General features: G+C 37.9%; 1 protein-coding gene across 5 annotated transcripts in view; it reads right to left on the bottom strand.

Moving 5' to 3' along the window:
• Positions 1-2,800: 2,800 nt before the first annotated feature.
• Positions 2,801-12,742, bottom strand: part of arsh.L (arylsulfatase family member H L homeolog) — a 30,649-nt gene continuing 20,707 nt past the window's right edge. For all 5 annotated transcript variants that reach the window (XM_041581012.1, XM_041581009.1, XM_041581011.1 and 2 more), the window contains 6 exon segments: positions 9,741-10,164; positions 8,254-8,390; positions 7,307-7,435; positions 6,909-7,071; positions 4,517-4,638; positions 2,801-3,348 (listed from right to left, as the gene is read on the bottom strand). In XM_041581012.1, coding sequence (XP_041436946.1) covers positions 3,005-3,348; positions 4,517-4,638; positions 6,909-7,071; positions 7,307-7,435; positions 8,254-8,390; positions 9,741-10,164 — 1,319 coding nt within the window. In that variant the 3' untranslated portion in view covers positions 2,801-3,004.

Below are 12,742 nucleotides of genomic sequence, written 5' to 3'. Positions count from 1 at the left end.
TTTTATGACCCATAGAAGTCACAAGAGCTCCACAAGACATCATTATCCTTATATTATCTCATTAAATAGTGAATGTAAAGGCTTCATTGATGCAAATAATAATAATTTGGGGGAGGGGGGGCAACACTTTACTCTCCTTGATTCACCCAAAAGCCCAACGTAAAGGTCAAGAATTAGGTTGAACATTTATTTGCTGTCTTAGCTGAATTACTGATACACAAGGATTGTTCTGACTAAATCTTGGACCTTCAAGGAGGGTTTGAACTGATACATTTAAACAACCACTTACTCCTGTATGGTTAGGAATTCAGTGGAGAAAAGTACGGAGATGAATGGCTGCTTCAATGACTAGCGCTGCTATTGACCTGGCCTGCACAACATATTCCTAGTACCAGGAAAAGATTACCTTTACCATGTGATTTATAGACAAGGCCTTCTCTAATACAGTGCAGAACTCTGTAGCTTTGTCATTGATGTAAGACAATTCTTCAAAAGCCTTACTCCTTCCTTTCTCATGTGCCACTTGTTTGGGCCACCATCTTTCCTTTAAAGTAACAAGAGTTCAAAGCTCTTTCATCAGTAAAGCACTTTCATCACTTGCAAGCAATAAGGACATCAGTCTTCACACAGCGCAGACTTTAAAGGAGAAACAGAATATTTCTAGACTGGGCAAAGTATTAAATACTCAATTTCTCCAAGGCATGCTAGTAAGTAAAAAATATATACTTTATTTACATCAATAGTTAAAAAACATGAAAAATATCCCCTCTAACGCCTAACGCGTTTCATGCTTACCCAGCAAATAGTTAAAAACATGAAAAATATCCCCTCTAACGCCTAACGCGTTTCATGCTTACCCAGCACGCTGGGTAAGCATGAAACGCGTTAGGCGTTAGAGGGGATATTTTTCATGTTTTTTAACTATTGATGTAAATAAAGTATATTTTTTTACGTACTAGCATGCCTTGGAGAAATTATTGAGTATTTGGTTATACCTCTGTTTGGTCACTAGAGGTCTCCGGCATGCATACCAGTAATGTTTACTGATTCTGCTCCCAATTTGACTCTAATGGGCAAAGTATTAGCCATGTGTGCAATATACATAGGTTGTTAATATCTGAGAGACTACCTAAACAGGAACTCCAGTTTTTATCCTTATGTGTTCAGTCAGCTTACAAAAATAAGAATGGCAGAGAGAGAGAAACCTCATGGCATCTCAAATGAATGCTAAATTGTCAAGCACACAGACCAGGCACACATACAAGGGCTGAGACAGGGGACTTCTTGGTAATCCTGTGATGCATCTGCCTCCTCACTCTGTTTCCACTGCTATAAAAGGTAATCAAGAAGCTCAATCAGACACAAGTCTATTTTTATCTAATTTTATCTCATGGTTTATGATGTGAAAACTCATGGACGAGATTCAATTCAAAAAGAAAAAAAAACTTTTCTCCAAATTCAGTTCCATAGACTTCAATAGAGTTTTCGTGTGATAAACAGTGAGATAAGTTTTTCTGAATTGAATTGCATCTCAAATCGAATCTTGTCCATGAGTTTTTATGTGATTCTCACTGAATTGAATCTGGCCCTTTGTCTGAAACTTCCTTCCTTCTAAGCCGAATGGAATCCATCATGTCCGCTCAAAGGATTTACTTGTAAATACAGCACCACAGTACAGTTCTCTTGTGTATTAATATATAGTTATCATGTTTCCTTTTAAAACAGTCCCAACTTTTCTCATAACGAGAACTTCTATACCCATAATAAGATTAGTCTCCTCCTGAATTAATTGGAGATTAAAAACACACTGCATATTCTAGATGGAGACTTAGGGGCCAATTCACTAACTTCGAGTGAAGGATTTGAAGTTAAAAAACGTCGAATTTTGACGTTTTTTTTGGGCTACTTCGACCATCGAATGGGCTACTTCGACGACGACTATCGAAGGATTCGAAGTAAAAATCGTTCGACCATTCGATAGTCGAAGTACTGTCTCTTTAAAAAAAACTTCGACCCCCTAGTTCGCCATCTAAAAGCTACCGAAGTCAATGTTAGCCTATGGGGAAGGTCCCCATAGGCTTGGCTAACTTTTTTTGATCGAAGGATATTCCTTCGATCGTTGGATTTAAATCATTCGAATCGTTCAATTTGAAGGATTTAATCGTTCGATCGAAGGAATTATCCTTCGATCGTTCGAACTATCTGCGCTAAATCCTTCGACTTCGATATTCGAAGTCGAAGGATTATAGTTCCTAGTCGAATATCGAGAGTTAATTAACCCTCGATATTCGACCCTTAGTGAATCGGCCCCTTTATGTCTTTTAGAAGGGTTGTAGGACTTTCCTAAACCCCTTTTTTTAAAACCGAAATGTTTTATTAATTTTCTTACTTTAAAAACATACAAAAGTCTGGGACCACTGGTCTCCTCATCAATGAAATATCAAATGGCAGAAAATTGTCTTACTAGCCCTTGCTGCCTGTCATTGCTTGTTACAGATACATGCAGATCCCCAAGTCATTTTCAATCAAAGACTTCCCTAACTAAGCCCCATATAGGGTATAATTTTCTTGCAAATTCTTCAATTCCAAATGCATAACTTTATATTTATTCACATTGAATCTCATCTGCCACTTAGGTGCCCAGATTGGCAACTAGTCCAGGTCCTGCTGCAAGGATCCTGCATCTTGAATGCAATGAATTATCCTACATGGTTTTGTGTCATGAACAATAAACTGATACATTAACCGCAATCCCCGTCATTAATTAACAAATTGAATAAAAGTAGACCCCATACAGACCTCAGTTCAAACGGTTTATAAAGGCTAAATTCTGTTGCAGAATGGTCTTTATCAGTTGTCAAAAAAGCACAACACAACAATTTGTAAGATACAGTATACCTCTCCGTTGTACTTCAGCACCAGTGAAAAACATTTTGGAAATATGGACACGATTTAATTAAACCGAATACTTTGATGACCCATACAAAGAAAGTTCCGGAGTTGCTCATTCTTTGTGACACCAACATAGTGGAAATGTTCCACAGCAAGGCTGTAGCCTGGGGTCCCAGAAATTGTTGAACCTGTACAACTGTTGAGGCACTGGGTGTAAAGATATTTTATGATTTGCCACAGCTTGCTCAATTTCTTGTACCACTTCCCGGTATGGTCCCACGTCATGTGGAAAAGGATTTTTCTCAGAGGGATCACCAGAGAGATTATAAAGAAGTGGTGGATCGTGGAGTATGATGCCATTGCCAGAGCATGAGCAAAATTTTGTTCCATAGCAGGCGCCGGCTCCTTCTGGAGAGAATTTCGGAGACATGTAATGGACCTTCCAAACTGTTTGATCTATAATAGAAAATGTATATGAAATAAATATATTGTCGAGCTATGTACCCCAGTTCAAGATGTAGTTTGCTCCAAGATGAAATGCAGGCACCTTTAATATGCAGCAGCCAGGATTGGATGTTTGCCAAATCATGGATGGACTGAAAATAAAGTACTGTACCCGAGTCTTGTGCATTCTAATGGTGGGTCTGAGATGGGTCAAATAATTTTGAGTTGTAGCTATTGCATTTGCACTCTATGTACAATCCATCCACTATTCAAAGGAAAGGTCTTACATTTACTGAAAATGTGTGTATGTTTCATCTTGGAGTGAAACACACATTGAAATCAAATAGAAACACAGAAACATAATTAAACAATTACTACCAGATCCAGCTCAAAAGTGAAATGGTGCAGATGGTCATATTTATTTATTTGACCTATTGTGGTTCCCTGTTTCTAACCACCTACCTTGACTGGTAATTATTCCCTCCTGCACTGAATGTCTTTCATCACCTCTATTTTTCTTGGGGTCTTTCCTTTTAATCTTTATTAATTCAACCATTAGATTATCAATCACCTTTCTGCAGAGCTGGCCTTCAAAACTGAATGCAGTATTCAATGTAAGGTGTCACCTGTGGCCTAGTGGTAGTATAACTCCCCTGTTCTTATATGAGCCAGCAAATTAATTAATATGCAAATAATTGTCCAATTAGAATACTGTCAAATCGATGTAAATCTGGCTCTACATTCTTTGTTCCTGCAACTGGAGTTGAAAGCATGAAATAGCTTTTCTAGCACCCAGCAAGTATGTCCTCTCTCCCCATGTTTAATGACACTGTAATATAATGAAGCCACAGTTACAAAATAGTTTTTTTTTCTTATTGGTGAATTATGTTTGTGAAGATTCTCATTCATCCAGGTCATGGTATATCTATATAAATAAGTCAAATCAACTGGATTTGTTGTGTTTTTCTTGAAGACGTTTCACCAGTCATCCAACTGGCTTTCTCAATTCAGAATAACTTGTACATAGGATCTTGCTTCGCTCTATATCCTCTGGAATGTCCGCTATATCCCCCTCTACATAGTCTGTCAGTTATGTACAAATTAATTGTAAAACAAGATATACATTGCATACTTTACCATTGTGATGTATGAAACATCCACTACAATGAAACATACTTACTGCTCTTTTGATACCATCGGACAGAATGCAGTTGGTCAGTGCAGTAATGAAACATGAAGTCATGAGATGACACAGAATCGACTCCTTGCAGCAGAGGCATCAGATCTTTGCCGTCAATTATCCTAATATGATGAAAATGACTAAATTAGTTCATGCTAAATATGTAAACCATGTACCCCTTCTTCATTATAGAATAAATAACACAAAAGTGCTAAAATGGTTCCCAAAATTATATAGATCTATAAGTGCTTATCACATAAAACAAACCCTCAGTAGAATGCTCCTGCCAAGAATGTGTTTCATATGATAATTACTTCTATGTACGTATTACACTAGGAGTGGCCATGGGTTACTGCACCTAATGCAATCTTTGTACCTTTGATTACTTTATTACATGTATATATGCTGTACTTGGATTTGGCAAAGACTTTGGATACAGTGTTAGAAATTTGCTGCATTGTCAATTCAAATCAATTTATACTTCTTGCATTCAGTTGTCTAGTCATACGACAGTAAAAGGGTTGTTAATCAAAATATAAAAAATATGCATAATGAAAGCAAATTTAATTCTATAACAATATATATCGAATATGGTTTCAAGGTCATACGTGAATGTAATTGTTATTTAATCTTGTGCAGCCAAAATGGGCACAATTCTCTGCATGAGTATTCTCAATGGTGAATATTCTTGCATCTGTAAAGTTTGGGTCACCTACTTTAATGGGCTAGAACGAGGCACAGTTTAACTAGGGTTAAAACACCTTTAAATGGAGCATAACACTGACCCCACCATACTTTCTAAGAAAAAATCCAAGGGTTTTAACTCAGTTTGGTGATATTTTTAATTGCAGTTATGAAAGTTAGATTCCATACAATGTATGCTCTCAGATTAGTTAATTATAGCCAATTATTAACCTAGTGTACAAAAAAGTGCAATACACCCAAAAGCAGGGATTCCCTACCAAGTACATGCAGTTTACTGTATGTAAAGGACAAGAAAAGGCAATTGCACCAGGGCTGCCATTTTTTTAGGCATCCAACACTGATTTGCCATATGCATGCACAGGCCTAGGTTGTGCATGGAATATATTAGAACCTAAAAGTTGGTTGCCTGGAGTCCAAGGTTAGTGATTAGATTGACCTAAAACTGCAGTTTGTTTGATGAGATTAGAATTTTAGAGGTAAAGATAAAAACAACAAAAAAAAAAAAAGGTTAAAGGCCCACCTTGTTTGCTTTTATCTTCGCTTCTGCTAGAAATGACTGAATTCTCAAATATTTTTTTTATTTTGTTTGTACAAAACTTACATAAGCACAAAGTAGTTTTATGCAGTGGCGTAACTATAGAGGAAGCAGACCCTGCAATTGTGTGCAGACCAGGGGAATATAGATGAAAAGAATACCCCTACCAGCCGCTCTCTTACTTGCTGTGGGGAGGGGGGGAGGAGGCGGCCAGGAGACTCCGGTGTGGGGCAGGAAGTAGGCGGGCATGGGTTGGGGAGAGGGGGGGAAGCAGGCAGCTGGGAAACTCCAGTGTGGACTGGGAAGTAGGTGGGCATGGGGTGGGGAATGGACAGGCATGGGTAGGGGAGTAGGCAGATACAGGGCGGGGAATGGGCAGATACGGGGCAGGGCGCGGGCGTGCAGGAGGACGTAGGGGATCGCAGTGCAGCAGGCTCCTCCAAAGATTTTTTGAAGGGGGGCCCAGAACACTGTAGTTACACCACTGGTCTTATCAGAAGACTTCTTGCATAGGATGGGCTCCATAACCATAGTGCTTTTTCATGGGCACTTACAGGATGCTGCTCCTAAGTCCTGGTAGTCCTGAAAGGGGTAAATCACCTTTAACTTAAATTTTAGTACGTTATAATATGGCCAATTCTTAGCAACTTTTCAACTGGTCTCTATTGTTTTGAACTTGCTCTTTCCAGCTTTCAAATGGTGGTCGCTGACCCCAGCAACCAAAAATCTATTGCAGTGCAAGGCTACAATTTTATTGTTATTTTTACTTTTAATGACTTCTCTTTTTATTCAGAACTTCTCCTATTGGTATTCCACTCTCTCATTCAAAGCGCTAGCTGGTTGCTAGGGCAAATTGGACCATAACCACCAGTGCTGCTAAATTCCAAACTGGAGACTAGTTGAATAATTCAAAAACCACAGTAAACCCATTTGCAAATTTTCTCGGAACAGCACTCTCTACATCATACTAAAAATGAAATGGTGAACTGGTGTAATTCTCACTAAAATGCATTGTGTCAAATACAGATTTGACATTGACAATACACTGCTTGCAGCCAGGTTAGTTTTTATTTTTTACAAAAAAGGTTACAAACAAGCTCCATCCAGGTGAAATATGTAACATATACTGTATATTATTTATCATGAACATACCTGTCTTCTGGTAACTTGCCTCCTCCAAGTTTGATCACTGTGGCGTATATATCCATGAGGTTTGTAGGCTCATCAATAATGGTATTTGCAGGGAAAACACCCGGCCATCGAAATATACCTGGTACCCGTATTGCTCCCTCTAAACCTCCGATGCCTTTCCCCCCTACAGAACAGGGTTCAAAACAAATCACTATAATTAGAGACTACATATATTGACCGCAGATGCTTGAATGGCATTTATTTAATGTAGACACAGTTTTAGTACAGTGTATGCCAAACATTGTATGAACAACCCTAGTTTGCCCATTTACTGATATATATATATATATATATATATATATATATATATGGTACCAAAATAGATATAGCTGCAAAGTTTTCATATGTCCAGATCTTACCTCTATAAATTCCATTAAAGCCTCTGCCTGCTGGATGCAAGCCTTCTAAATATGCTCCATGATCGGAAGTAAAATAAGTAAGTGTATTGTTCCCCAAACCTTCTTCATCTATAGCACCAATTATTTCCCCTGAAATTACACAAAACAATCTCATGATTATATTTTTATAAAGCATTCCTTGAAGAACTGGAAAGGTTTCAAGATCAGCTATAGTCATCCACAGTGGAACCACAAGGAATCATCTGATGCCAAGAGAACCTTAGAATAACTAATTTAAGCTTTTTGCAAAATAATTAGGTCAAGAAAAGTTGCTATAAACAAACTACTGTTTCTTACTTTATAAAAAGGAAAACATATGAGCTATACCACCTCTTCTATACCCACTCTTCTGCCTTTTGTTTTAGCCTTGATTTTGCTAATTAAAATGTACAAATGGCTGTTTCTGTGCCTAATTCCCAGGTGCCCCCAGTCAATTCTGATTATTCAAATAAGATTCAAATCTCTATCCCAGCAGAGCTTATCATCTAAGGTCCCTAAAACACACCCATTGTCTATTTTCAGGAGCCAAAGTACAGGTATGGGACCTGTTATTCAGAATGCTCTGGGTTTTCAGGATAGTGGATCTTTCTGTAATTTGGTTCTTCATTCCTTAAGTCTACTAGAAAATCATGTACATTTTAAATAAACCCAATAGGCTGGTTTTACTTCCAATAAGGGCTAATTATATCTAAGTTGGGATCAAGTACAAGGTGCTGTTTTATTATTACAGAGAAAAAGAAATCATTAAACAAAAAAATAATTATTCGATTAAAATGGAGTCTATGGGAGATGGTCTTCCCATTCTTCAGAGCTTTCTGGATAATAGGTTTCTGGATAATGGTTCCTATACCTGTACTTGCCTGAATATTTTGTTGGCGTGTAAAACTGCAGTTACTACTGTATCTTACCAATCATCCAGTCCATTTCTTCAATGTTATCCCCATAAAGTCCATGCTTACTCTTCCCTCTGAACTTCTCAGTAGTAAAATGAGGAGAGTGGATTTGCAGGAAAGATACAAATAATAGAAAAGGACCCTCTTTGTTCCTAAAAGTAACACGATAGATAAAATACATGGGTCAGACAATAGTATTTTTATAGGGACGTTGCTACAGGGGTTATGACTGCACCCAAACCATTAGGTGCCCATGGATACAAGATAATTCAATCTTTTAGAGAGAAGATAAAAAAACTGAAGGGATTTGGATGGGTGTCTGTGTCTTAATAAAATCTCAGAAAAACGTCAAAATACACTCACAATTTTGTAGATTAACTAAGCAATAGTGCTATTGGCCAAAATCGCCAAAGACAAAACTATTGAGGCCGTGAAGACCAGAAGGTGCCCACATCACCAAGCACGTTGTGACAATGGGAGAACACTAGCAAACCGATATATACAAACTGCTGAATGGGGAAGCCAGGGCATTGGGTTGTCTTTTTTTATGTGTTACTCCACAAAAAATGTGAAGATGTAAGGCCAACAATTCTCTCTCCAACGGGGAATCCCTATACACAGCCTCGGTTTTTCTTTACTGTGCACTTCCCATATTTTAGAGAAATACTACACTATATTTAATTATTTTTGCTTGTCTTTCTTTGAACCTTTGGGCACTGGTTCATTTAAGATATATATATATATATATATATATATATATATATATATATATATATATCATATATATCATATATATATATATATATATATCATATATATATAAGTAACTGGTGGTTTTGCTATTTTTGAGTGGTGCCTACCTTTCAGTTTCAGTGATTAACGAGCAATTTATTAAACCTCGACTTTTTTCAGATCAGGCTTTTTGATGACAAAAATCCAACAAAGTTGTGAGAAAAAAAAACAAGTTTTCCGTTATTTATTATGCAACAATTCCTATTCCGAAAATTCTCCAGCTATCATGCAGAAGTCAATGGCAGCTGTCCCTTTTACAACTGGAAATTCTTTCTTTGATAAGTGGGTTTACAAAAAAAGTCGTAGTTATTGTGCGACAAGTCGAAAAGGTCACGGTTTTCCCGACTTTTCCCATTTATGCTTTTTCAGTTTGGATCTTTTAATAGTTTTCAAAAACCTCTAAAACCACTAAAATGAGAGACTGGTTTTACCACCATGGTTTGCTCTGACGGCAATGACAATGACATGTGTGCTATAGCCCTTTAAATGTTTGTTTGCATTAAAGACCATATCTCAATGGCCCCATCAATCACCAGAGTGAACTCTAATTCAGTTCTGTGTTATATATTCCTGCACTTGGGCATGTTGTTTAGTCTCCCGTTGCCTCCGGCACAGATATAAAAGCTCGATGATAAACACAAGAAGACATAAAAAGATTTTTTTTAATCAATTTACACAAATCACATGGTCATCTGTCAATGTTGTTTTACCTTCTGATAAAGGACTTTGCTTCATTAACCATCTTCCCAGCTGTTGTTTCCAGGTCCATTGGCTGTTCAGTGATTTCAAAGTCCCTCATCAAGAAGCAGTTCCAGTACCTTAAGAACTCATAGGCCACATACCAGTAGGCAAAGTATATAATACCGACGGAGGCAAAAATGACAAGAACTTTCCAGGAAACTGTAATAAATCCCATTCGCTTAGTAACCATAGCAGTGAGCAGTGTCACGGCAAATAGCTGCGCATAAAATAGCAGTTGTGCCCGAAAGGCCACATGGATCTCACTTGGCATGGAGGCTTGGCAGTCATTGATCAGTGTATAGAGTAGGCCATAATAATAATCAAAGCCATGGTTGAGTGGATGATGGCAAAAGTCATCCCTGGATCTACAGTTGACTCCAAGGTGCCATTTTCCTGATCAAAAAAATAAACAATTAGCGTCCAATATTGACAAAAAACTATAAAGCCACTAGAGCAATGTTTTTTCTGCAGTTTTTGCAGTTGTATGGGGGCCCGCGATTGAGTAAGAAGTCTAACAGGGTCAAGTGCATTGCTTTGAGGGATACTGAAAGTTAGGCCAGTCGAATGGAATATATACCATTTTGGAGTCACAAAGGAATTTGTTCCCCCTCTGAGGCAAATTGGCGGCCTCAAATTGGGTTTTTTTTGCCTTTCTTTGGATCATCTGGAAGTTAGGCCGGTTATATATATATATAGACTGTCATGGGGAAAATATATTTTTTCAAAATGAATCAGTTAATAGTGCTGCTCCAGCAGAATTCTGCACTGAAATCCATTTCTCAAAAGAGCAAACAGATTTTTTTATATTCAATTTTGAAATCTGACATGGGGCTAGACATATTGTCAATTTCCCAGCTGCCCCAAGTCATGTGACTTGTGCTCTGATAAATCACTCTTTACTGCAAGTTGGAGTGATATCACCCCCCTCCCTTTCCCCCCCAGCAGTCTAACAACAGAACAATAGGAAGGGAACCAGATAACAGCTCCATAACACAAGATAACAGCTGTCTGATAGAACTAAGTACAGCACTCAATAGTAAAAACCCAAGTCTCACTGAGACACATTCAGTTACATTGAGAAGGAAAAACAGCAGCCTGCCAGAAAGCATTTCTCTCCTAAACTGCAGGCACAAGTCACATGACCAGGGGCAGCTGGAAAAAATTGTTTTCGCCCATGACAGTATCCCTTTAAGGTTGCACTTGATGGATCTGTGTCTTTTTTAAACCATTACTATGTATGTATACCATAACTACAAGTAGGTTTAGATTTTATATCACTTGAGAATCAACATAGAATTCATGAGCATAGGTTACTCACGATAGAGATCTTCCACTTTGTCTTCAGTGAAACAATATGTGCACCACAATACAAACATTTCCTGATATTTGAGTATATTTGTACTTACAGAAAATAAAAGGACATTCACTTTTTTGAAATCTGAAAGCACCATGTTTTTAAAGTTAGTTGCTCATCTTTAGATGAACTTTTAATATGATGTAGAGAGTGATATTCTGAGACAATTTGCAATTTGGTTTGGTGTGAATACAAAGACAATTAATAAAAAGTTACAATAACAATAAATGCATAGCCTTATGGAGCATTTGTTTTTAAGTGACTCCCATTTGAAAGCTGGAAAGAGAAGAAGAAGACGATACTCTGACGATATGTAATAAAAGACAAACAGAATACTAATTTACAAAAAAATAAAATAAACCAATAAATTGTTTGCCTTTTATGATTAGGGATGTAGCGAACGTCGGAAAAAATGTTCGCGAACATGTTCGCGAACTTCCGGACAAAAATGCGAACGGTTCGCGAACGTCGTGAACCCCATAGACTTCAATGGGAAGGCGAATTTTAAAAGCTAGAAAAGACATTTCTGGCCAGAAAAATGATTTTAAAGTTGTTTAAAGGGTGCAACGACCTGGACAGTGGCATGCCAGAGGGGGATCAAGGGCAAAAATGTTTCTGAAAAATACATTGTTGACACAGCGCTGCGTTTTGTGCTGTAAAGGGCAGAAATCACACTACGTCACTCAGGTGATGTTTCTGGACACGGAATGTGAAAAAGCTCACACAGCTAGGTGGCACTTGGTTAAAGACTGGGCAACAATGCCTGCAAGGGCAACGTATACAGTAGTGGATACGGAATATATTATTGCTGCTTGAAAAACGTCACTCAGGTGGTGTTTCTGGAGACGGTATTATTATTGATATTTAGACAGAATGTGAACAAGCTCACACAGCTAGGTGGCAGTTGTTTGAAGAACACACTGGGCAAACAATGCCTGCAAGGTCAACGTATACACTACAGCAGTGGATACGGAATATATTATTGCTGCTTGAAAAACGTCACTCAGGTGGTGTTTCTGGAGACGGTATTATTATTGATATTTAGACAGAATGTGAACAAGCTCACACAGCTAGGTGGCAGTTGTTTGAAGAACACACTGGGCAAACAATGCCTGCAAGGTCAACGTATACACTACAGCAGTGGATACGGAATATATTATTGCTGTTTGAAAAACGTCACTCAGGTGGTGTTTCTGGAGACGGTATTATTATTGATATTTAGACAGAATGTGAACAAGCTCACACAGCTAGGTGGCAGTTGTTTGAAAATGAAGAACACACTGGGCAAACAAATTGAAACAATGCCTGCAAGGTCAACGTATACACTACAGCAATGGATACGGAATATATTATTGCTGCTTGAAAAACGTCACTCAGGTGGTGTTTCTGGAGACGGTATTATTATTGATATTTAGACAGAATGTGAACAAGCTCACACAGCTAGCTGGCAGTTGTTTGAAAATGAAGAACACACTGGGCAAACAAATTGAAACAATGCCTGCAAGGTCAACGTATACACTACAGCAGTGGATACGGAATATATTATTGCTGCTTGAAAAACGTCACTCAGGTGGTGTTTCTGGAGACGGTATTATTATTGATATTTAGACAGAATGT

Source organism: Xenopus laevis, chromosome 2L, assembly GCF_017654675.1.
Source record: "Xenopus laevis strain J_2021 chromosome 2L, Xenopus_laevis_v10.1, whole genome shotgun sequence".
Lineage (NCBI taxonomy): Eukaryota > Metazoa > Chordata > Amphibia > Anura > Pipidae > Xenopus > Xenopus laevis.
Note: the sequence above shows the minus strand (reverse complement) of the source record. Positions and strands in the feature narration are given on the sequence as shown.